The sequence below is a fragment of the Molossus molossus genome, unplaced genomic scaffold, assembly GCF_014108415.1.
Source record: "Molossus molossus isolate mMolMol1 unplaced genomic scaffold, mMolMol1.p scaffold_m16_p_11, whole genome shotgun sequence".
NCBI lineage: Eukaryota > Metazoa > Chordata > Mammalia > Chiroptera > Molossidae > Molossus > Molossus molossus.
The window spans coordinates 57,397,389-57,423,183 of NW_023425346.1; the positions used below are offsets into that span (position 1 = coordinate 57,397,389).

At 40.9% G+C, this 25,795-nt stretch overlaps 2 protein-coding genes across 4 annotated transcripts in view; one reads left to right on the forward strand and one right to left on the reverse strand.

Moving 5' to 3' along the window:
- The window catches only part of DNAH7 (dynein axonemal heavy chain 7), a 211,659-nt gene extending 191,179 nt beyond the window's left edge, over positions 1–20,480 (forward strand). Inside the window, exons 59-65 of the mRNA XM_036253338.1 lie at positions 1,889–2,074; positions 3,549–3,686; positions 7,328–7,558; positions 10,389–10,541; positions 11,918–12,098; positions 17,470–17,573; positions 20,072–20,480. Of these exons, the coding sequence (XP_036109231.1) occupies positions 1,889–2,074; positions 3,549–3,686; positions 7,328–7,558; positions 10,389–10,541; positions 11,918–12,098; positions 17,470–17,573; positions 20,072–20,278 (1,200 nt within the window). The 3' untranslated portion in view covers positions 20,279–20,480. The remainder of the gene's footprint in view (positions 1–1,888; positions 2,075–3,548; positions 3,687–7,327; positions 7,559–10,388; positions 10,542–11,917; positions 12,099–17,469; positions 17,574–20,071) is intronic.
- Positions 20,481–20,612: 132 nt separating this feature from the next.
- The window catches only part of SLC39A10 (solute carrier family 39 member 10), a 119,757-nt gene continuing 114,574 nt past the window's right edge, over positions 20,613–25,795 (reverse strand). For all 3 annotated transcript variants that reach the window (XM_036254482.1, XM_036254480.1, XM_036254481.1), the window contains exons 9-10: positions 25,097–25,287; positions 20,613–23,236 (exon numbers count right to left, since the gene is read on the reverse strand). In XM_036254482.1, the coding sequence (XP_036110375.1) occupies positions 23,078–23,236; positions 25,097–25,287 (350 nt within the window). In that variant the 3' untranslated portion in view covers positions 20,613–23,077. The remainder of the gene's footprint in view (positions 23,237–25,096; positions 25,288–25,795) is intronic.

Below are 25,795 nucleotides of genomic sequence, written 5' to 3' on the forward strand. Positions count from 1 at the left end.
AATTTCCAGCTCTCAATTCCGTGAATTTCCCCTCTCTCATCACTATTCCCTAGAGCTATTATTTCTATTGAAGAGATTCCTCTAAACAGGATCACTGGAATGTAGGATTCATACACTTAAACTTTTAACAGCTAACTAACTACAAAAAGGGCATACAAAGCATAAATATGTCCAACAAAACCCTAAAGTAAAAGATTGCTATGTTTTAGGAGAAAATGTTTTGAAACATTGCCATATTAAAATACCATGAACAATTAAACATCATAAAGATAAAAGGCAAATGAAAATTGGAGAAAATGTTTTAAGTTTATCTGACAAAATGATTCTTCATAAAGAGCTTTTTAAAATGGGCAGGGGCCCCTGGCCGGTTTGGCTCAGCGGTTAGAGCATCGGCCTGTGGTCCAGAGAGACCCCGGTTTGGTTCCCGCGAGGGGCACGTACCTTGGTTGCGGTTTGTTCCTGGCCTTGGTTGGGTCGTGCAGGTGGCAGCCACTCAATGTGTCCCTTTTGCATCCATGTCTCTCTCTCTCTCTCTTCCTCTCTCTCCTCTATTTGAACAAAAAGTGGAAAAATGTCCTCGGATGAGGATTAAAAAAAAAAAAATGGGGGGGGGATAATCATTCAAATTAGAAAAACAAATAAAGGACAGAATGGATAATTTAAAAAATAAGAAATGCAAATGATAAGCATAAAATAAAAAATAAAAAAATAAAAAAACTTAAAAAATAAAAATTATTTTATTGTTTGTCAATATGTTTTTCTTAATGAGAGTGTTCAATTTTGTTGAGAGCAGTAAGAATTCTCTATACTTCTGGTGTGTGTGTGTGTGTGTGTGTGTGTGTGTGTATGTGTATTTATGCTTAGGATAAAAGAAACTGCAATGTGAAAAGTTGATACTTTTGCATGCATAAACATGAAAAAATTCTGTCTACACAAGACTATAATGAAAAAGCAAACAGGAAAAATATTTCCATAAATTTGATAAATAAAGGTCAATTTATAAAACAGCTTATACAAATAAAGTAAAACTATTAAAACTTTAATTGAAAAATGAGTAGGAGGCTAGTTTACAGAACAAATGTTGTTAAACATATGAAAAAATTATGAACCTCAATAGTTTTCTAGAAATGCAAATTACCACAATATCAATTATCTTCGGGTTATCAAATTTCAAAAGATTTTCAAACTGATTTTTATAATTGCTGCAGCCTGTCAGAAAAGCAATTTGGTGACATTAATCAATTGCTTTTTATAAGCTCCTTTCCTTTGACATAGTAATTTCCTTTTTAGAAATCTAGACTATGGAATCATTAGAAATGCATATTTAATGAAAAATAAATTAAAACAGTAAAAATTGAAGAGCAACTGAAGTGTTCAGTATTAGAAAACAGTTATTAAAATACTACTTTCAAAGAATATTTCATAAAATGGTAAAAGATTCTTGTGAGTTTTGGTGAAAAATTATCTGCAAAGTTGTATATATTACAGTGTGATTCGAATGGTCAAAATATATGTGGATACAAAAAGGAAATTAACATTGATTATCTCTGAATTATATTGGATTTGTTCTGAAGGTCACTTAGCAGTGGAAGGTTTTTAAAGACATTTTGTTTTGTGCCTGGCACATAGTAGGTGGTCCACTAACGTTGGCTAAACAGTGAGTTCACAGCTAATAGAGTTCTATTCTCAGCATTGACTGATGGAAATGACAAACCCTGGGGGGAAGGGTCTTGCCCAACAATTAGCAGGCAAGTAGATAAAGGGAACTTGTGTTAACGCCAACTTTTGGTGAGATGTCTTAATTTAATCATGTGACCAAACCAGAAACACGGTTTGCAGAATGCGGGCTGGTAACTGGGGGCGCTGAGCACTTGCGCTCTGACTCTAGGAGCTGCCCTACGAAGCCCTGCGGTACATGACGGGCGAGTGCAACTACGGAGGCAGGGTGACCGACGACTGGGACCGCCGCACGCTGCGCAGCGTTCTGAACAAGTTCTTCAGCACCGAGCTAGTGGAAAACCCAGGCTACAAATTCGACTCGAGCGGCCTCTATTATGTCCCCCCTTCTGGTGATGTAAGTATGCCTTTCTGGAAAACTCGAAGCAGTAAGCATGAAATTCCTCTGATGTGCAAAATGGTGATTTTTCCAAAGGCCTTGTTTTTTGTTAAGCCTGGTGTGTGTTCTCTTCAGTCTGTTAAGGACAAAGGGAACCCTATGCAAAGACAGTTCATGGTTTCCTGCTGGCTGTAGTGTGAGGAGTATCAGAAATGTTCCTAACCCAAGAATAGCTTCTTCAGTGACCTGAGATTCTATTACCATGAATTCGGTCCTTTGGGTAAAAAGCCGTTGTCCCCCATTAAAGTGGAAATACACTAGAGAGGGGTTAAAAACAATATCAACAAAAATAATGGTTAATATTTATATCATGCTTAATTATTTACAAAGAAGTTACATGTCGTTATTTCACCAGAGCATCAGACTACCATTGCTATTCTAACCTGTTTACAAATGAGAAAGCAAGTTCTCAAATGACTCGCCCAAACCCAGGTAGAAAGTGGCAGTCACAGAACCACCTACCGCACAACGCCAAGGTCCCCTCCGCTATTTTGCCCCATCCTGTCTAGTGAAAGACGTGGTGTCTGCCTTCAGATGACCACACAATACATTTCCAGCGCAGTCACATTGGTTCTCATTTTATTCCCAGAAGTCAAAAGGGCACATGTTGAAAGTTAAACACATGGCAACCTCCAACTCAGGCATGTACCATGAATCCCAACCCTGACCCAGCCACCCACCAGGACTAATGCTGGCTGAGGACAGATCTCGATGGAATGAAGAGGAAAATCCGTCCCAGACCTAGGGCACTGACTGGGTGGATAAGTCAACATGGGGAGTCGTGGGTAACAAGATTTCCAGTGACGAATTGTCAAATGACCCATATTGAAAAGCTATCAATGACTAACCCCTCAATCACCACATATATACATGAGTGTTTGTACTGATTGCATGAGCATCAAGAAAAGTATGGGATTTTCATAGAAGTCCATGTAGATAAAATATAAAATGTGAGGACGCCGGCATAAATAGATACAGTGTTAATGGTGGCTATCTCAGGTTAATAAATTTTCAGATAATTTTTACTTTTCTGAATTATGTGGATTTATCACAATAAGAGTAAACAGAAAAATCGGAGTAGAGCGGGAAAAATGTGTTGTCATTGTGATAAATTAAGAATAGTCATCAGCAAAATGTGGCACAGAAAGACTTCTCTGGAAGAAGTTTCTAAGTGAAGCGGCCAGGACAGTCCTCTCTCTGTTTCAAAATTTATTTTAATTGAATGGTTCACTTTCTTTTCTCTCTCTAAATGTGTCCATACCGTTTTTTATAACCTTGGCCCAGGTTGAAAGAAAATGAAAGCATTCAGTGTCTGGTCTCACAGGCTTATCCACTTAATAACTTGAGTATTGCAAATCATCTCTTTTCAGTAGGAAGTCCTCCAGGATAATTGATTTCTAACTGCCTGCCTCCCTGTTCCTCGTCTTTGCAGTACCAAAGCTACATCGAATACACAAAGACGCTGCCGCTGACCCCAGCGCCGGAAATCTTCGGAATGAATGCCAATGCAGATATCACTAAAGATCAGGCGGAAACTCAGCTGTTATTCGATAATATTCTTCTCACACAGGTGTGTGGTCTGTGTAGGAGCTGGCCCCGGAGGCCGGGAAGGCCCCCCAGCAACACGTGTGAGCACGGCAGAGGCCCACATGCAGAGTCCTGTGTGTTACCTTGGATAACCATTTTAAGGAAAGGGAAAAAATATATGTATGCTCTCAATATGGATTTAAGCAAAGTGCATGAGTATATGGGGTATTTTTCACCAATCTGTGGATTTGGAAAGAATCTCTGAGTATCGTTCCGCTGCTAGGAGGTCTTGGAGTGACATTCTTCGATATCTCGGAGTATTCTTTGAGAGCATTCTGCTGCTAGGATGCCTTGCACAAACCACACCCAAATACATGACACATTGTGGCCCTTTTAAATTCCTCTAAAATGGAAGAAGAATCTCAAAGCTACTTAGGAAGCAGTTTGATACTGGAATCCACCTAGAATTTTGCCTATTTTATTTTCTAGTCTTTTACTAATTCACCAGCAACTTTTTTTTTAGTGGCTTAAAACAACATGAATTTATTATCTTACAGTTTGTCTCAGATGGGTTTAATGAGCTCAAATCAGGTGTCAGCAGGGCTGCGTCCCTCTGGAGGTGGTAGGGAAGAATCTTCCCTTCCCTGTGCAGCTTCGAGGGGCCGCCTGCGTTCCTGGGCTCGTGGCCCCTCCTCCTCCCCGCGCGTCCCTCCAACTCTGCTCCTGTGGCCACAGCTCGTTCTTTTAAAATGACTCATTTGAATCAAATATTCCATACATTTAATCTAGTTTACATAGAAACAGTATCTTTCACATCAGTATTTTATCAGATTATATAACATTAAAGAATACAATTGCAACAGTAAGTACAAAATGAAAAAAAAAATGGAACAGGAGAAAAATACAGTGACCCTCGGAGATACGCAGCTCCACTGGTGAGAACATAAAGGTTGGGGTGTCAGAGGGTTAACCTCCGAGGTCTCAGCATGCAGCAGCCATGAGCCTGAGCCCGAACCTTTGAATGAAAAATACTTAATCTTGCTTGTCTACTAAGATCTTCTCTTGTATTATTTTCCCTTTAGATGTGCTTGGTTTGTTTTTGTTTTTGTTTTAATTATTTACTTTTGAAAGCAAATTAGTCCAAATGGCAAGAGGTCTCTTAATGATTGAATGAAATTTTAATAAGTTAAGGATGATTATACAGTTAAGCAAATTATTTCACCAACTGAAGTCTATCTGATCTTTTTCACTTGTATGGAACCGGGAAGTAATAATGATGGTGGATATTATATGGCGCTTACAGTTTGCTCGCACTGTTCTCAGTGCCTGTGGGTGCTTACCGAATCCTATGAGGTAGGAGCTAGTTACTTCCTTTTACAGGTATAAAGCTGAGATACGGGAAGATCAAGTTGCTTAGCCAAGGTCAGCTAGTACAATTTCAAGCCAGAACCCAAAGTCAAGCAGTCTGACTCCCACTTATTCGGCTCTAGAATCTGTGTTTGGAACTACTATTCTATATTCTCTTTCTAGACTCTAAAAATGGGATAGGACTTAAATGACATAACCAGAAATGCTTGGGGGGGGGGGGGCCAAAAGGACCAAATTAGGAGGATAAAATTGTGTGCCTTTATTGAAGAAGCCGAGCTCTGATCTACTGTGAGATGACATTTTCTAACAAGGCAAAAAGGACAAAGACTATTTTTATGTCCATTTTACATGTTAACAGCACTAAAATCAGTTATTGCCTGAACATAGATCTTTAGGAACATTAGATGCACATAATATACGCTAGTCTAACAACAGGACATTTATGGTGTCTCTCAGCTTTATTTAAACTTGATGGGATGTGCCGCATTACAGACTGCATGGAACAGTGGGCTCCTTCCAGCAGAAAATGACTCAGAACCAAGCGAACACGTTTAAATACACATGGGGTATGTTCTCAGTGTGTAATTAAGCAACCTCTTTTAATATCGTCAAATTCAGATTGGCAAGCGCAGTGACAGTAACGGGTGGGGGTGGCAGTCCAGTGATCGCACGAGGGGTTCGCCACAGCGCAGAGGCCGAGGCGCCAGAACTGCAGTTTAGAGAGCAAGTGAACGATGACAAGACGTTCACACTGAGTATTTAACTAAAATATCTTTTCAAATCAAAGGGATAAATATTGGCGTTGATGTTACTGTTACAGAGCTCTTTTCCTCGTGCTCAACTGGCAGATGCTCTTTTGCTTCGGAAAAGGTTGAATTGGATGCTTCCTTATGTTTAATATAAGGAAAACAACCCTTAGAGGGTTTCAAACGCTAAGTGAAACAATTACAAACAAATAACACCTTCTTGCTCTTAATTCTCAGTATCACCCAAGTATGTGATTTTGGTGTGTGAGAAATAGGTAATGGGAAATATCTGTGTTACCAAAACACCTTTCTTATATTTTTGAAGGGCCATAGGCCTGGGATTTGTGTTTTTATTTTCTTAGTTTTTTGTTTGTTTTTGGTGGTGGCAAAGCTCTTGTTAGAAGTAAGAATGTTTTAATGAGTTTACAGCACCTTGTATGCATATCAAAATACAAATAGAAATTAGCATAGGATTCTTTAAATATAATGGAAATCATTCTTTCACTAGTTTTGACCAAATATTCATTATCTCCTTTATTTCTCTAATGTGTCTTATATGTTTAGTTTTAAACCTGGCACTTGGGATCCTAACAAAGATTTGGCATATTCTAACATGGGCACATTGCCTTTTTACTAACATGTAATTTATACCAACATTTAATTTTTTCTATTGTGCAGCTTCATAGGATTTTATGGTGGTATGTGCTAGGTAGCAGTAAAAATCTCACTGGAAACTTTTAGGTAAAAGTCAATATTTATATGTGAAAACCGGGAAATATAAAATCAGAAAAAAAGACTAAACACAATTTCCTAGGACTGGAAAAATATGAGATATTCATTTATATTCTAATAGTGTTTGCTGTCTTTCAAAACACACACACACAAACACACACACACACATTCATTTATTCTGAGGATTTGAAGGGTTTTTCCAGAAAATATAGATTCATTTACACAGTGCCACTACAAACATAAAAAATAAAAATTGAAATGAAATTCCCCTTCCTTGCTTCCAATGTGAATCACTAAAGGCTGTCTTTTCTCCATAATTCTTTCAACTGCTTAGAGGAGATGAGCTTATTTTCTTTGCCCTCCTGGTTCAAGGAGAAAACTATATTTCTGCTTTTGGCAACCAGTAGGCACCAGAGTTATTAGCAAATATATTGTGAGGCAAGCTTTCTCAAAGCAAGATCAGATTTCTTCCTCCTGGGTTTTAATGCCCATCATCACTTGGCCACCCCGCAATGTAAATGCTTTTTCTCCCTCTACCCACAGCAACTACTCCTCCCCTCCACTAGGTGGCACCATGTGCAGTTTATCTGCTTCCTCCAGACCCTCTTTTGCCTCTGAACACTGTTCATGTCCTTCTTCCTCCTGGATAACAATTGTTTTCTCCTGAAACTGCACGCCCATGCCTGTTATCATCACTTCAATAAATCGTGTGTGCAGAAGAATCAAAAATATTATCAGGAATGGCATAGTAGTACTCCTAAAATTTGCCTGAGTTTTTCTATCCAACAATTCTCACACCTTGATGAGGATTTCTGATTTATACTTTGGGTCCCTTCAGTCTCGTTCAACAGAAGCTGGTGCAAAATCATCAGATGAAGTGGTGAATGAGGTTGCCGGTGACATTCTGGGGAAACTGCCACACAACTTTGATATTGAGGCTGCGATGAGGAGATACCCAACAACGTACACTCAGAGCATGAACACCGTGCTCGTCCAAGAGATGGGACGGTTCAATAAGTTGTTGCAGACCATAAGAGATTCCTGCGTAAACATTCAAAAAGCAATCAAGGTATGGGGGAATATACCAAAGAAAAAGCATTGGGCCCTGGCTGGTATGGTTCAGTGCTTAGAGCGTTGGCCTGTGGACCAGAGTCCTGGGTTTGGTTCCCGCTAAGGGCACGTACCTCCATTGCAGTTTGTCACCGGCCCTGGTTGGGGTCATGTGGGTGGCAGCCAGTCGATGTGTCTCTCTCACATCGATGTTTCTCTCTCTTCCTCCTCTCCCTCCCACTCTATCTGAAGACGAATGCAAAAATGTCCTTGGGTGACGATAAAAAGAAAAAAAGAAAAGAAAAAGCATTGGAATAAGCCTAGCATTCATTCACTCTTATTGGATACAGATTCTGTGCAAGCAGTGTTTTTAGTTCTGGGATAGGAAAAATGCCCTGCCCTTGAGGAGTGCATAGATTTCTGGGAGTGGCAGTTACCAAGCAGGTGAGTGAGTACAGACCGTTAGACAGCAGTCGTTTGCCGGATGGGATACATGCTAAGAAGACGGAATGTGTTCAGGAGTGAGAAAGACACAGGCTTGCCCTCGCAGAGCTTACATTTTAGTAAGGCAAAGAAAGAAAGAAATATATATAAGTAAATAGGTAATATATGTGGTAAGTTCTAAGGACAAAAATAGAGCCAGACAAGGGGGGAGAATGATGGGTGGGAAACTCAGTCGTTTGGGGTTAGGCTCCTCTGAGGAACTGACCCAGGAGCAGACAGACACCCGATGTGAGGGTCAGCCCATCGACGCTGGCAGAGGTATAGCAGTGAGAGGCCATGGGAGGGACCAGCTTGGCCTTGCCCGGGAGCAGCAGGGAAGCTGGTGTGGCCAGAGTGGAGTGAGCCCATAGAAATGGCAGAACAGAGAGGAGCCGCGGCGTCTTTGTGGCTGTGGCCATGGTTAGAGTGTTGACTTTCATTCTAAAGTGTAAAGGGAAAGAGAAGCCTTCAGAAAGTTTGAAGCAATGAAGTGAAATAATCTATTTTACTGTGTTAAACGATCACTCAGCCCACTGCAGAAAGGACTGTAGGGGGACAGGTTCCTGTAGCACACTGGCGGTGGAGGAGAACTCTGGGACGTGAGTTGCTGCTGGAAAGAGGAGTCTGCCAGGCTGGCTGCAGTGTGGTCTGGCTGGGCTGCTTGGCTAAGCAGCATTCAGTATCATGTGTTCCTCCTTGACCCGGTTCTTCCCATGTCCTTCCTGCGCCCAGCATTCTGGAAGCCAGAAGGGAAGAGAGGCCTCAGGGAGCTCAGCATCCACCACACGTGCGTTCACTTCATTTCGGTGTCAGTATGGCCGTTATGAGCACAGCTGAGCCTGGCATCCCCCACTCCGGGCATGTCTTCGTTTTTCTTTCCAGGTTTCAGTCAAGCGAGGTGATGTGCAGTTCTGTGGAGAAGACCCAGGAGTCTGTTTTTTTCAGTCGGGTTTCAACAATCTTTTCCATCTGGCCCCAGCCTCTCCTCACTTCCACGAGGCCATCAGTTTCGAGTCTCTGGGGCGCTCTGCCATGTCCACCCAGCCGATTCCTAGCTTTGCCCTCTGCCGCTTAGGATCGGTTTCTCCTGACCACTAAGTCAGTTAGCAATGTTTCATATGCTTTCTATCTCCCCAAATCGTGTCACCGTTGTGCCTTTCCTTATTCCCCCCCCCCCCGTATTTATGGTCTTGAGGCTTTAAAAAATAAATTTCCTTACTGTTGTTTTAGTGGGTTTAGGGAAGGAGGTAAATGAAATGTGGGTTTTTAATCCATGAAATTTACTCTAAAATCGTCTCCATGTGAGAGTTGGAATAATCTTGTCAACTAATGGAGAAGATAGACATGCTGATGGTGACTGACCCAATTGCAAGATCAAATAGACAGACAGGGATTTTCAAGGGCCTGAGAGTTTGCACATCTGTCCATCAGTGAGTCAAAATGGGATAAGATCAATTAGGCTTCACAATTAGAATTCAGGATATTTTAACTTCTCAAAGTATTTCATATTATTTTCCCCATTTTATATTTATCACCATCCTTGTAAGAAGGCAAGACAAAGATATATTAGTTGTTCCTTTAATAGACAAGTGAACTAATCAAAGTTAGGCTGTGATTTAAAACCTGGTGAGTAGCCAAGGATTTTAAGATCTTCCATGGTGGGCAAAGTTGTGGTGGGGTCACAGGCACAAACGTCTAATTATAAAACATGCTTAGCCATTGAACAACACACGTCTTACTGCACAGCCCACTTAAACACCGTTTCTAAAAACATGTTGTTCAAGAGTCAACTGTATTTTTGATCCACAGTTGGGAATCTGTAGATGTGGAGAGCTGACTTTAGTTATATTTTCATCTGTGTGGGTGGTCGCCACCCCTAACCCCTGTGTTATTCAGGGGTCAACTGTAAATAAGTCTTAGGGATGTTATATACAGCATGATGACCATAGTTAACAATACTGTATTGTACATTTGAAAGTTGCTAAGACAGTAGATCTCAAAAGTCTTCATCATAAGAAAAAAGTTGTTGTAACTATGAGTAGTGACGGATGTTAACTAGACTTATTGTTGTGATCATTTCACAATATACACAAATATTGAATGATGATCTTGTACACCTGCAGCTAATATAATGTTTTATGTCAATCACACCTCAATAAAAAAATGTTTCCATTAAAATTTGACTATGTTAAAATGTTTACTATTTTTGTGAAGATTAGTTCAAAGACTCCATGGCTTACTTGTGAGCAAAAGTTTACTTTCTCTTTTTGCTATAAAACTCAGCCTTAACTAATCTCAGTTGTAAACAAAGGATAATTATGAAGAAAGTATATTATCATGCTAATCAATAATTAAATGTGTTTCAGGGGCTTGTAGTGATGTCTACAGAACTTGAAGAAGTGGTTAGCAGCATTTTAAATGTCAAAATTCCAGGAATGTGGATGGGTAAATCATACCCAAGCCTTAAACCACTTGGAAGCTATGTGAATGACTTCCTTGCAAGACTAAAATTCTTGCAGGTAAGTTCATCTAAATGCCCATATTTTACATTCTTCTGATCTCATTTTCTTCATTTGGATACCTAATGTGATGAGTATTAATGCTCTAGTTTTCCTGTGCATTTCAAGCACAAATGACCATTTCTCAATATTGTATACAATGAACTCTTACACTGAACTGTCAAAATACTCGTATTGGAAGTTGAATTTCAGAAAGCGTCTTTAGGAGCAGGTGTTCATGTCCAGTGAAGTGAAACACTCAAGTCAAAGACATCTGTTGCTTTTTCCATTAAATATTTAGTGTCAAAATAGATCCCTAGAGCGGAGCACCTTAGAAAGCCAGACAAGTTACAAGCAAGCAGCGCTGTCTCTCTTGCCCAGTAGTCTGCCTGGTCATTACGTCACTAGATTGCTGGTTCAGCCCAAGACAGTAATGGCCTCAGTGGCTAACTGTCCTGGAAATGTTGGGTGGGCTGAAGTCTACCTCCTCATTATCTGGCAATACTGGTGCTTCACTGTGTTCTGTAACAATTATATTCATTAGCAGTATTAGCTAAGGTCTTAGATACTGTACATAGTGCATAAAAAACCACCCGTGAAAAAAATGGCTACACTTCCCTTTCTTAATAAAGGCTGCTGCTGTCCGAGAGTTGAAACTAGGGAATTAAGATCGTGCTTGAAAGGTGAAGGCTCTACCTTGGACTCTAATAGGGAAAAGTTCTTCAAATTCGTTTCTTCAGAATGACTTCTGTGATTTAGTATTTAGTTAAAGTCAATATTCAACTAGTTTTTAAATAACATATGAACAGAATTATCTAAGTATCTTTATTTATAAAGATCTTAAGTTCTTTTACTACTTTGTTTCTTCTGGGAATTCCTTGTATGGCATTGGTTTCCACATGTTGGATTTCATTGTATTTTGGTGAAGTAGGAGGAAAACTTCCAAAGAACTATTGTACTGGGTACTAATGGCTAGAGAGAAAAAGGGTGAAAATCATCACCATCTGACCAAACTTGATAGGGATATCTTCTTCTAGTCAACTGTCTAACATGATATATTGTGCATCAGCGTATATTAGATATTCACTGTTGTATGGAACTTTTCTGAAGGAGTCATTAGGTAATTATAAAACAGACATTTACCCCTGCATCTACTCACATGGTGATACCCAAGCTGGTGCAGATGAATATAAAATTGAAGTCAGAACAAAACACTGAATATGCTACTTGGTTCTTAAAACCTTCAGGATATGGCTTTAAATTCCTAAAAGTGTTAGCTCAGTTGTGACTTTACCTAAAAGATAACAGGGAGTGTTTGGGGGCAAATTTCGTCAAGCAGTGTTGTGTTCAAAGTCGAAAAGCTCTATTGCCAGGACCCTTGTGCTTTGACCCCACAGCAATGGTACGAGGTCGGCCCTCCTCCAGTCTTCTGGCTCTCTGGCTTCTTCTTCACACAAGCCTTCCTGACCGGTGCCCAGCAGAACTATGCCAGGAAGTACACCATCCCCATCGATCTTCTTGGCTTTGACTATGAAGTGATGGAAGACAACACAGAGTATAAAGCTGCCCCGGAGGACGGTGAGTGCAGAGAGCTGGCTTAGATCCAGCGCTGAAGAACACGCCATTCCTGCCTACCCTGCTCAGCTGTTAAAACACTGAATCGTTGCCCTGGCCAGTTTGGCTCAGCGGTTAGAGCACCGGCCTGCGGACCAGAGAGACCCGGGTTCGGTTCCCGCTAAGGGAATGTAACTTGGTTGCAATTCATTTCCAGCCCCAATTGGGGTTGGGTGGGTGGCAACCAGTCGGTGTGTCTCTCTCACATTGATGTTTCTCTCTCTCTTCCTCCTGCTCTATCTGAAGATAATTGCAAAAATCTCCTTGGGTGAGGATAAAATTTAAAAAAAATAAAAAAAACATTAAGTTATCACATATGTAACTTACCCTCAAGTGGTGGAGAAAAAAAATGTACGGACAGAGAGAAAGAGAGAGAGAGAATGATAAAGCAAAAGGAGAGAAAATGAATCTGAAGAAAAAGTGTATGTCCCTGTAGTGTTTTATCCTTGCAAAATTTTGTAAGTTTGAAATTATTCCTAATAAAAAGTTGGGAGAGACTAATCACCAAATTACCAATACATGGGATAGTCAACTATAATCTTATGGTGACCTCGGGGAATCAAAGTGGCACAATATTGGAAAGAAGATTTTCCTGGACCCCAAAGAGCATACCTCTTCAGACCCCTAAAATGTGTATTTTTTCCTGTTATACACATCCTTCCAAAACTTCATGAAGCTAATATCTAACAGAAACACTAGTTCTGTGATTGAAAGATTGTGAGGAATTTTATTTTAAAATTGATTTTCTTCAATATCTAGAGGATACCTTAATGTTTTATTTAAAATTTAGTGGACAGGGCCACTATTTTTTAAACAAATTTTATTTTTTAAATGCTACAAATTTCCAACTTTACCAATGTGGTGCTGTCTTGAAATAAGTGACATTAATTTCTAGATGACCATTAATGTGTCCTGCTTTAACTGGTGTGTCAAAGACGATTAGACTTCCTTATTTACTGCTGAATGATGAATTCGCTGGCTCACGCGATTCGACCCTGGGATGTCAACAGTGAACAGTTCAGACAGGATCTTGACCCTAGGCTAAATGATGCTCCAGGGGAGATACTATCAGGCAGATATGTAATCACAGCCTTGTTAGATGATCGCATTACTGTGCCAAGTGACTTCACTTTACATTGATTGTCACAAGCCTCAAGGGGGTTTGCAATACTCTGAAGCAATCCTGCTGGTATTTCCTGGAAAGTAGCTTTCCCCCTCTCAAAATAACCACCATGCCTTTCTAGTCCTTTCCTGTGCTTCTGCATCTCACCTCGCCCCTCACTGGACACATAAGAAGCCGTTACAAGAGAGCTTTGGCAACACCACATCCACCCCTTTGTCCGCATCTGCACCCTCTGCTAGTCCAGATCCCATGGGTAGTCCAGATTCGATTTTGTTCCTCCTTTCAAGGGTTTTCACTCCTTCGGTTGTGCCCTCTTTCTGAAATCAGCAGCATCCCTCTCCCGACTGGATACTTCCTGTCAGCATGCAACGTGCTCTAGAATCTCTTCTTTAAAAAAATCAACAGAGAATTACAGTTATTGTAACACATCCTCTCGGCTGCTGTCCCATGTCTCTGTTCCTGTCTTTACACGCCATCACCAAGGTCCCACTGCTTATTTCCTGTCAACCGTTTGTCCTCTGCAATGATCTGATGCTGTTCTTTTCCGAGTTACTAATGACTTCCATGTAGACAAACCCCACGAATTCTCTTTTCTTCTTCCTCTTAATTTCTAGAAGTTCTTACTACATGACAACTTCCTCATTCTAGGGACATCCTTCTCCCTTTGTTTCCAAGACATGGCCCTCTCCTGAGTTTCCCTTTCTCAATGGCCACGTTCATGCTTCTCGGCTGGCTTATCCTCCTCCAAAGCCTGGGGTTCCCACGGGCTCAGTCCTGGGACTGTTTCTCTTTTCCGATTCTGTCTTCTCCCCCAAGTGACCTCATATTTTATCTACTATCTACTAAATTGAAGTGTGCAGTCTAGACCATTCCTCTACGAGCCAGACTCAGCATGACGGGCACCCCTCCAGTGTCCCCTGGATGTAGACGTTGTAGTGGTTTTTAATAAATGGCACCGCCACTCAGCCAGAAACCCAGGACTTCTTGGTTCTTCTGCTCCTTCACACACTCACCCCAAAAGGAGTTGCTCGTGCACAGCCTGCTGCTGCCACCATTTGCATCTAGATTCTTCTGCTCTGGCATTTTATCTTGCATCCCTGCTGGTGTATTCTACTCTCATAATCCTGCATTAACACCAAGGCCACAGACATTTTTTTTTATGTAAACAGATCATGTCACCACTAAGCCCCATTAAAAGTTCAGACAACTTGTCAAGTTAATTAATGACATTTCCCCCTTTGTAGTTAGAATACAATCCAGATCCCCTGTCACGACTATGAGGCCAGGCATGTGCCAGGCGCTGTCTACCTGTAGGAGTCACCACGTGCCACCCGCGCAGGCCCACTGCCCCCTGCCGGTTCCTAGAACACCTCAAGCTCTTTTCTCCGTGGGATCTTCGGACATGCTCGCCTGAAGCCCAGACTCAGCCCGTGGGCACTTCTCGGCCTTCAGGCTGAGCTTAGAGTCTAGCTCACCAGAAAGAACCTCCTTGAACAGCTTGTCTAGCGAAGCCCCTACTTCGCTTCATTATTCCCCCTTACAGCTCTGTGTATGAGCTGGGAGCATTAGCCTGTCGATGGTTCTCTCTCTCTCTCTCTCTCTCTCTCTCTCTCTCTGTCTCCCTCCCTCCCTCCCACTCTATCTGAAGATAGATGGAGAAATATCCTCAGGTGAGGATTAAAAAAAAAAAGAAGTCAGCCTTATCTACCTAAGGTTAAATTAAACATAAAAAGGTAACTTTCAGCGTGACTCAGAGGAGCCCCACAGTGCCACTGTGAGTCTACCTGGATTAGGCATCATGCAGTCCAGATGTTCCCTAAGACTCCTCTCATCTGCACGAGGGGTGCCCCGGGCGACAGCGGTCCGCGGAGAGCACGAGAGCGGGAAGGGAGGCGGGAAACCGCGGGAGAGCGGCGGGAGCAGCTGTGCGGATGCTGTGGGCTGACCAGTCTCCCAGGCGGCCGGGGCGGGGCCCGGGACCCAGTTAGCATCCACCTGTTGCTTTATGCCTGTTTCCACGAGGCCCTTGCTGACCGTGGAAAACAAACACGTGTTTGAATATCCCCGTCACATTGCCTATAAAACTATTGGGTTGGAGGGAACTTTTATCTCTACTGCCCCTTTGCTTAGGCGTTGAAATGAACTCTTCTGTTTACTCTGTGTGGCACTGGCTTTCTTTACCACGTGAGGAATAGACACTCTTATCGGCTAGTACCAGAGATCACGGGCTATGCTTACAAGTCAGCGAGGCCAAGGTATTAAATGGCTCTCTGAGACCACCCGGAGAGGCTCCACTCTCTCTCCCGTTTCTCTCTGGTACTGTGGCTGGCCTCAGGCCTTGGGTCTGGCCCGGAGCTCAGCTCCTAGGATGCGGTTGCAGCCCTCTCTCTCCCTCGGCAGGTCCTCTCCCCACATCACCCGACTCCAGATACGTTTTGCAATTCATCTCTACCAGAGTAATACTTGGGAAGTTATTGGACAAGCACTTTGCCCATTAATACACCTGACATTTTATTCCAACTATTCTTTCCATTAGTTAAACTCTAGAGAAGAGACAAAGTCTCCCCACCACCCGACATCCATCATTGAACTGTCTGCATATGACTTTCTTCATTTACCCACGGCCATGCACCCCATAATGACGTTTAGGTCGAGGATGGGCCACGTACAGGACGATGGTCCCTTAAGATTATAACAAAGCTGAAAAGTTCCTATCGCCTAGTGACGTCATCACTGTCATGCCATCTTAGCACGTGTCACACACGTTTGTGGGAGAGCGAGTGTAGACAGACCTGAGCTGTCCTATAAAAGGATAGCACGTATGATACGTACAGTCCACAATACTTGATAATGATGATAATCAACTATGTTACTGGCTTATGTATTGACTGTATTATTCTTTTTATCGTTGTTTTAGAGCGTACTCTCTCTACTTGCATTTTTAGTTTGCTGTAACAGTGTGCCAGGTAACACCAGCAGCAGCCTCAGACATCTTGTGTCCACTGCGTCTGTTGATGGCATCGTTTTCTCTTGCGCCCGTTAACCTCGCGTTGTTTCATACAGGCTTGTAGCCTCCGAGCAGAGGGCTGGGCCACACAGCCTAGGTGTGTGGAAGGCTATACCATCTAGGTTTGTGTAAGTAACTCCGTGATGTTTGCACCATGAGGAAACCAACTAACGACATTTCTCAGAAAGTGTCCCTGTCCCGAAGTGATGCATGCCTGTATAATTAAAATTAAACTGAAAATTCAACCCCTCGGTCACACCAGCCATGCACCAGGTGTTTGCTAGCCAATGGCCACCCGATGGGAAAGCACAGTTTGGAATATTCCCATCATCTCAAAACGTCCTTGAGCGGCACTGCCTGAGGGCTTTTGTAGACTACTTCACAGTGCTCTCTCCCGTGGTAGCTGATTTGATTCTAACAACTCTGCAAGGCAGACAAAGCAGGTGTTATCATTTTACAAATGTTTCGCAGCTGTTCTCCAGATGACAAAACAGGTCTAAAGTTAAATGAATTGCTCAAGGTCACACAGCAAATTAGGAACTAAAACCTAGGTCTGAGTTCCCCATTGCTTCACTTTACATCTGTGCAAATATTACCATGAGTGTTTGCAAGTGCAGATACCTGGCCTCAGACCATGAGGCTCTACACAAATGGGGAGCAAGAGACAGGGGTTGGGTTTCATCGACTTCCTAATCTGTGTTCTTCAGCTGGGAGGGTCTGTTCTAGGGAGTTTATCCATTGTCCTTGGAGTGAGAATAAATTCTAAAAGGGATGAGAAATTTAACTCCCGTGAATCAGAGGTCTGCAGGAGGGTATCTGTTCCCATGCTGCCCAGAAGCCACCGGCTTGCTTCAACTGCATCAAGACTTTTCTTGACGATTTCATGGCCGCTGACATTATGATCATTGGCCAATTAAAAATACAAATCTGATTGTATTCGCACAAACTAATTTAAAACTCCTTTCCTCTTTTGTCTTCCACTTTTAATTATACTGTTGAACTAATTGACTGGGCAAAGTATAGATATTTTCGAGATGTGGATGTTAAGACCAAACACTAAGAACAATGCTTTTCATTTTAGAACAAGTCTTAGGCTGCTGATCGAGTGTAACCCGCATAGTCGCCACCCGTAGGAATTTCAGATTCAGAATTCAAACAATTTTTGTGTTTCAAGTGTTGTATTAACCTGTTTCTTCTATATTTAGGTGTTTTCATTAATGGATTATTTCTGGATGGAGCTTCCTGGAATAGAAAGATAAAGAAACTTGCAGAATCATATCCCAAAATTCTTTATGATACAGTGCCTGTGGTTAGTATTTTCCAAGGAGATATATATGAGGGGCTCTTTCACACACACCCCCAGTCAACTCTTGTTATTCAGGATGATTATGTTTCATAAGGTTGCTGCCAACATTGAACTAGTGAATACTGAACCATCGCTCCCAGAAGAAATGTTAACTGATCGGTACATAACCTTGTTTTATTTGTTTCTGTTTAAAGACACCTTACTTTATATTGTTGATCGATGAACATTGAACTTATGGACAGCAGCACTGTAACTCATGCGTGAATGAAGCTGATAGTATAGGCACATCTCAGCCTTCTTGCATTTAGGAACACCAGACAGCCCCTCAGCACTACACTTGGGGGGTAGTTGTAAACAGAAAAATCACCATCAACAACTACAAAAAAATACAAAAATGTTTAAAACTGGGCATTATGGCCCTGGCCAGTTTTGCTCAGTGGTTAGAGCATCGGCCTGAGGACCAGAGAGTCCCGGGTTTGGTTCCTGCTAAGGGCATGTACCTTGGTTGCACTTTGTCCCTGGCCCCGGTTGGGGTTGTGTGGGTGGCAACCACTCGATGTGTCTCCCTCACATTGATGTTTCTCTCTCTCCGCCCCCCCTCTCCCTCCTGCTCTATCTGAAGATAAATGCAAATATGCCCTCAGGTGAGGATAAAAAAACAACTGGGCATTATATAAACCACCAAAAGGATACTTGTTTAGTTATGAGATGAAACAAAAGTGTCAGAATGTCACAGGTTCAACCTCAGCTGGGAACATGCTTGTCTGGTGACACAGTTTTTGCTGCTCTGAGCATGTCTGCAAATGACCATGAAAATGCAGAGTATTGATTTTAGGATGAGGAGTACATTTTAATGCTTGACAAATTTGCAAATACAGAACCCAGGAGTACTGAGGATCAAATTTATGTATGTGTCCATACACACACATAAATGTTTCCTTATATAATTTTTTCTTATATAAACCCTGACCTAAAAATGTGAAATTGCAGATTAAAAGATTCTATATGAAAGCCACCCATATAAAGTTGTTTTCTAGGCACCCATCTTCAGCATGGGAGACTAAACTATGTAAATATTATTTCTGTCTGTTACTACATGATGAGAACATGACTAGATTTTTCACACAACTGGACGGTCTGGGATGGTGATGAAATAGAGGCTGTGGGTTCCCATGAATTGTCTGTGGCACAGGGAACAGCTCAGACAGGCAAACATCCTTCAGAGCAGCTCTAACAGGTCGACTAGGGACCAGCTGATGGCCAACTGCAAGATCCCTGCCAAACACTGTGATGCTGTGGGGAGAGAAAGTTCCAAAGCTGAGACGGAGTCACAAGGGCAAATGTGCGGTTGGGGGGTTGGTGTTCCTTTCACGTGGAAACTCTTCAGTAGTTGCAGTGAATAGAAGGAATTTGTGAGCGATGATTCTCCTGAATAAGGAAGTTACTTAGTAAGAAAAATTCTCGTTAAGAAAATCTACTCTTGGTTAAAATGAAATACATCCAACTTTATACTTAACTGTATCTGAAAAACTGTTTTATGAATCCCCCTTATAAGAATCTGGATTCCACAATTACATAGGAGAAAGAGAGACGGGCTTCCTCATTAGCTCCTTCATACAATTTGAGGAACCTAAGAGGACTCCGAATCGTGGGTCTGTCAGCTCATAGCCCCTCAAAGAACTGCTGCTACTATTGTAACAGAAAAGAATGAATTCCCTTAAATTCTAAAGTTATTTCGTCTTGATGATCATAGTTTGTTCTTTATTCTTATTCAGAAATCAACTTGCTCCCAAATCCTATTTTTGAGACTGATGAGGTTCAACAATGCTAGGAATTTGGCTGACTCTCTAAAAATAATATGGGTCTATTGTATACGCATGATACACAAATACTAAAATATTCACCTGAGCCCTGGCTTGTGTGGCTCCGTGGGTTGGAGTGTTGTCTAGTACATCAAAGGGTTGTGTGTCTGATTCCCGATCAGGGCACACACCTCTCTCTAAAATCAATTACAAAAAAACAAATATATCCTTGAGTGAGGATTAAAAAAAATAAAATATTCACCTAAAATGGGGAGTTGGTTTAATTCTATCATCAGTGATAAAAATCCTTAGAATCTCTTGGGATTGGCCTTTAATAAATCAGGCAACACGATTTTGAGTGTCAATGGTAGCAGTTTTCTCTTTTTTAAGTATATCTGACTTTTGTTTGTAAGCACCAAAAGTCATCCAGAGCTGAAGTATGGTGGGGAGGTAATGAATAGTTAATACCTTTTTGACAGAGTAGGTGAAAAGAGTACATATTTTTTCTCATTTAGTTTCTAAACTGGTTTCGAAGATAGTTCTGGGAGCGTTACAAAGATGTTTTTAACAATGGAAGCACTGCTGACAAAACTATTGGGCCACAGAAATTTGCAGCCCTAACTAACTTTACTCAACACTGCTGTTTCGTATGTTCAGCTATAACAGCCTCGACTTAAAGTTTTCTGCACTTTTTTCCAGATGTGGCTGAAGCCCTGCAAGAGGGTAGATATACCAGAACGACCAAGTTACGTGGCTCCGCTGTACAAGACAAGTGAGCGAAGGGGAACGCTGTCCACCACTGGCCACTCCACGAATTTTGTGATTGCCATGACTCTGCCCTCGGAGCACCCCAAGGAGCACTGGATCGGACGGGGCGTAGCGCTGTTATGTCAACTTAACTCATAATGAGATCTCATGTTCCAGTTCCTATTTCTTGTTACATGATTGAGTAGAAAATATATTTTACTTTTTAAACAATTTATTTAGTTTCAATCAATTTGACTAAAGTTACACTTAATTATGAATTTATTAATGTGCAAATGTAGCCTTTGTTTAAAATGATTCATACTTCAGTGTGAGGAAATGTCTGGAATAAAGATTAGACTAATGAAAACACATGGGTGTATTTGCTCTTTTTGAATAACTTTATTTTGGAAGAGTTCCGTAAGCATTAGGAACATACAATAAAATGACACATCACTGTTGACAATGAAAAAAACAGCATTTGATCATTTCCAGCTTTATAAATTTAAAAAAAATGATTCAGTTATAAAAAAAAAAAGTTTAGATATTTTAGCAAGTATCACCTTGCAGGACCATAATCACATTTAAGCCACGGACTTCTTGTTAATGGAAAAAATTCACACTGCACCTAGTTACTACAGTATTTCTAAGCATAATCACAGCTGATTGAATGCAATGTGATATACACCAAATTTCATATGATGTCACACAGTGACAGCATCGTACAAGTAACAGCAATGACCTCCAACAAACACATGTTAAGCAGACTGGTCAAGCTAAATGGAATGTTGGAGCCAAACAGAAATGTAGTGGAATTCGGATTGTCTAGTAAGACTTGAAATTATACATTAGAATGATGTGAAAACTAAACACTGGTGGAACCCTAACAAAATACTAGCAGCAATTGTTACAGCCCTCCTAAAAGGTTAAAAAGATATAGCAAATAAAGATAATACCATTTTCAAGAAAATGTAAAACTTCATGTACTTCAGCCTAACCTATCTGCTTTATTTCAATCAGGTGTTCAAGGCTGGGAGTATATTCCAGCCGTTGCTTTTCACAAAAGTTTAAAAATTACGCAGATTTAATAACGCTGAATGAAGAATCCGCCTTGGGCACAAAACCCGAAAATGAACTATACACGCATCTGGTTCAGAAAGCAAGAGACCTGAATCGCTGGGACATGGCAGTACTAAATGAAATACCAGCACCTTTGCGCTCGGTTGCTCGAAGGGCCAAGCGATGAGATGAGTGAGGACTGTCCCGATTCAGCGCCCAATGCTGAAAATAATCTATGTATAAAACTCCTGCTCCTTACAGGAAACCATGGAGAAAGCCAGAAATAACTTTTCAAATTCAGCATAAATTAAGAAAATAACCCCTACGCTCCCCTCCATTGCGTACAGCATCAAGAAGAAACACTGGCGTGCCCACTAATACCTGGATGTACGTGCTGCTCTCAAGGTTTTTGGTTTCCGTTTCAAGTTACGGAGAGGAAAGAAATGAGGGAAAGGAGGACTAAATGAAAACACTATAATGGAATGGACAGAGTTTGGCTCTGCAATATTTGAACAATAAGATTTTTAAAGCAGCCACATCGGTAGCCAAGCAGGTTAAAAGAAAGCTGCCTGCAGTTAAACACAGCCTGACTGGACAGGCGAAGGCCACGCAGCACAGGTGTGAACAGAAAGCTACATGCATCTGACTGTACTGTAAATTATTAGGTCAGGATTCTGAATAAGCGTGGCTTGCACTCTCACAAATCAATCACAATTATTGTAGAACAGAGCACCCAAAAAAGGAGGCTGATCCCTATCAGGCACCAACAGCACATCTTGGCACAAAATGATCAAGTGGTTTCAGCGGAGTTATTTAAGTATATCTTCCAAGTCACCTGGTCCTCAGATAGCCACGGTACCAATGGAGAGGATCCTCACACCTGTTGTTTTTCCTACACTCCACGTAGAGATTACGGACATGGTACATTCGGATTTACTGCCAGCCATAGCATCATGGTCCCAATGCCAAACTGGTAAAGTGATACGTACATTTAGAACTTAAATTTCCCAAATAACTAGTTAGTACTGTTAAAGTAGGAAAATTGAATATTTAGACCATATTTGGGTTCTTCACTTCTCTGAAATTTTCTAGAGGGTTACAATTTTAATAACAAAAAAACAACATTTTACCACATGCTCCAACCTCCTATCCCTACCCAAAACCCCAAAACAAAACAAAAATTAAAAAACAACCCAAACACCAAGTATAATATTAATACAAAGAACCATTATGAATCTTCCATTAAACCGAAGCTCACACAAACATACAATCACAAATTTCAGTAGTTTAGGCTGCAAGTTTAAACACTATGCAAATATATACAAAAATAGTAACTCTAAGTTCAAGAATAAGGGCTTTCCCAAAGCTCGATCCATGTTCTACGGCAGCCTGAGCTTTTCCTCCGGGTCCCGTAGTCGACTTGATGCGTCGCGGTCATCAGGTCGACCCCTACACCGTGTGTGCAGCTGAGTTAAAGGACACTACAAGTCATTTTTAGCACAAAGAAGAGTCTGCCCAAAGTCCATTTAAAATACTTTAAAGTTTAAGTGATTTTTTTGGTTCAACTTCTATTTCTGCATAGCCACAGAAGTTTCTACTAATAAAGAGACTACTTTAGTGTTTTATATGATTATTTTTTGAAAGTCTTAATCAATCCTATACCAACATTGTTTCATGGAGTCCCATTTTCTCCTTCCTGTATCATAAGCTCTACATTTTTGTAAAAGACCCCTCACACAGGAGCCACAGCACTGAGCACCAGCCTCGGGGCAGGCCCAGCTCTACGGGACGGTAAGCAGTGCAGCCACTGGCTTTTCTCTGAGCAACGCGCACACAGGACAAGGAGCAGATGCGAGGCCGCACGGTCACAGCCTCGGAATCAACAGTGATCACTGGGAATGGTCAAAACTGGAAGTCAAACACAATTTTGTCTTCATACAGGGCGATCACCAGCATGATGGCAAACCCAAACAGCAACCCTAGGTTCTGAAGGACGAACTGCACCACTGGACAGAAGCCGTGCTCTTCGTTGTCGCCATCCCCATGCAGCATCTCTGGAAGCTGGGAAAACCACAGAGACTTAGTTATAAGCCATTTTGTATAATATTCTGCTCAAATATTTTTTTTTTTTACATTTTCCTACTTAAGAACACTAATGACTAAAGTATAACTACAAATAAAATAATTATTTTACTGAACACAATGCTAACCCACAACATATTTTAGTCAAACCAAAAGAAAGAAGGACATCTTATGCTCTGGCTCTGTGCTAAGCAAACACTGACCCGTTCCCTCCTCACTCTCCGCACACAATGTATACATCAGTCACTTTTGGGCTGCTGTCCACTGACCTTATCAAGTCTGGCATTTACTTTATGCTAATGTATAAGACAACTAATTACTGCCATAAAACTCTCAGAAAAGAACACCACAAGTCCCACATTTACTCAAACAGCTTAAGCTCACTGAGAAAGTAAGATTCCTTTTGGAGGTATCTAATTAAAAACTGTCATTTCTTTATCCTTTTCCACTTAAAATTCTCATTTCTGACTGCACACGACAGCAAGGATAGACCTTTACAAACACTCCAAACTGGCCCCCATATGCCCTACGTACCACTTTTCCCTTCCAACGACAGACACAGAAAACGGTGTACCAAAGCTATCCAGCATAACTTCTACCAAGCGATTGCACTACCTTCACAGTGCACTCTGTTCTCTTAATAGGAATACAATTTTAAATATTTGAAAGTTTCAATATCTTAAAGCTATAGTGCATTGAAAAGTTTATAGTTCAACTTCTAAAGCATATTACATTTAAGAATAATCCATAGTTCAAAATATAAAACTTAAATCTTTAATTTATCTAAGTAGATTTGTTGAAGAAATACTTGTGCATTAATAGAGCATAAATTGATCTAGAAAACAGAGAAAAAAGTAAAATGGGGATAGAGGATGTGAAATTTTGTGGTAGAGACTAAAATTTAATTTAAAAAAATTTGGGGGTGGGGTGGGGGGGACATTTGTTGTTCCACTTATTTACGCATTCACTGGTTGATTCCTGCACATGCCCTGAACAGGCATTAAACCTGCAACCTTGACATATCAGCATGATGCTCTAACCAAATGAGACAAAATATTCCACATGGAGTGATCAGCAAGAGGCAGTGTGCCTCCTGGGGGCAAGGAAGAGGAGATGAGGTGCAGTTTGGAAACCTGGAGGCAGGGAGGGAATGGAAATGCTCAAGGAGGATGGAAAACCTTGAAGGTCAAAAAAAGAAATTTGGTGATTTATTCTGAATAAGATGGAAAACCACCTAAGGGTCTGAAGTACACACATGGTGTAATCATGAAGGGTCAGGTTGATCCAGTGTTGCAGCGGACAGGCTAGGGCAAGTGCGGGAAGGACAGCTGAAAGGAGGAGGATGGTGGACCGCACAGAGAGATGGGAGTAGAGCAAAGGTAGTCAGGAGATGGAGGACTAAAGACAGAAGTAAGGGAAATTATATAAATTCCTTCGAATATAATTTCTGCACAAGACTGGCTTATCTAAGAGGTTTGGTGTTTCTTTCTTATTTGCCATTTTCTTAACATCAAAACACTTCCACCCCTGTATTATAAAACCTTTAAAGTAGCATAATAACCCTATAATTACATCTCTAAAAACTATTGATGATTACTTTAAATAGCAACATCATTAGGTCAAAAATCTTCAGCATCTCAATTGGTTTTCAAAGAAGGAATCCTACTTAAATATCTTCCCTAATAGATTATTTAGAATATCACATGTCTTTAAAATGGGTTATATATATATATTTTAAAATTAGTCTTTCAAACCACATCCAAAGACTTTTCATTTTTGGAAGTTGTGTTCTATTTACAGATTTAGTATAACAACAGAAGTATAAATAAGATGCCTTACCATATCCACCAGGGCTACGTAGAGGAACATGCCAGCAGTGACCGCGAAGATCCAGAGGGTGATGTTGTTGGCGTACTGACCAACAGCTGTGCCTATGAGCATGCCTATGTAGGCCATCATGGCGGACAGGAGGTTGTACACGATCGCCTGCTTCACAGTCATGCCTGCTTTAAGAAGAACTGCAAAATCACCTGCAGTTAAGACATAATGTGAGAGTTTTAAAACCACAAGATTTTACATGCAAATTTAGGAAAACACCAATGAAAACCAAAATTAAGAATGACATAAGAGGATAACCTTTAATAATTGAAAACTTGTCAAGTAAATTTATTTTTCACTCACGAAATTAAACCTTTATACATGCAAAAACTTGGTTGAATCTCAAAGGCATGATGCTGAACAACAGTATGATAGGTTATATAGATTACATACACAATTCCTTTTTTTGGATGTAGAGTTCTATGAGTTTTGACAAAAGTACATACTATGTAACCACAATCACCAAACTCTAGAACTATTTCATCACCCCCCCAAAACAATCAGTGCTCTGCTTTCTGTCCCTGTAGTTTGCCTTTTCCAGAACATCACATAAATGTAATCATATAGTATGTAGTCTTTTCAGTCTAGAGTTTTACACTAACAATGTGTTTATGATTCATGTGTTACAGTTCATATCAGAACATCACTGCCTTTTACTGT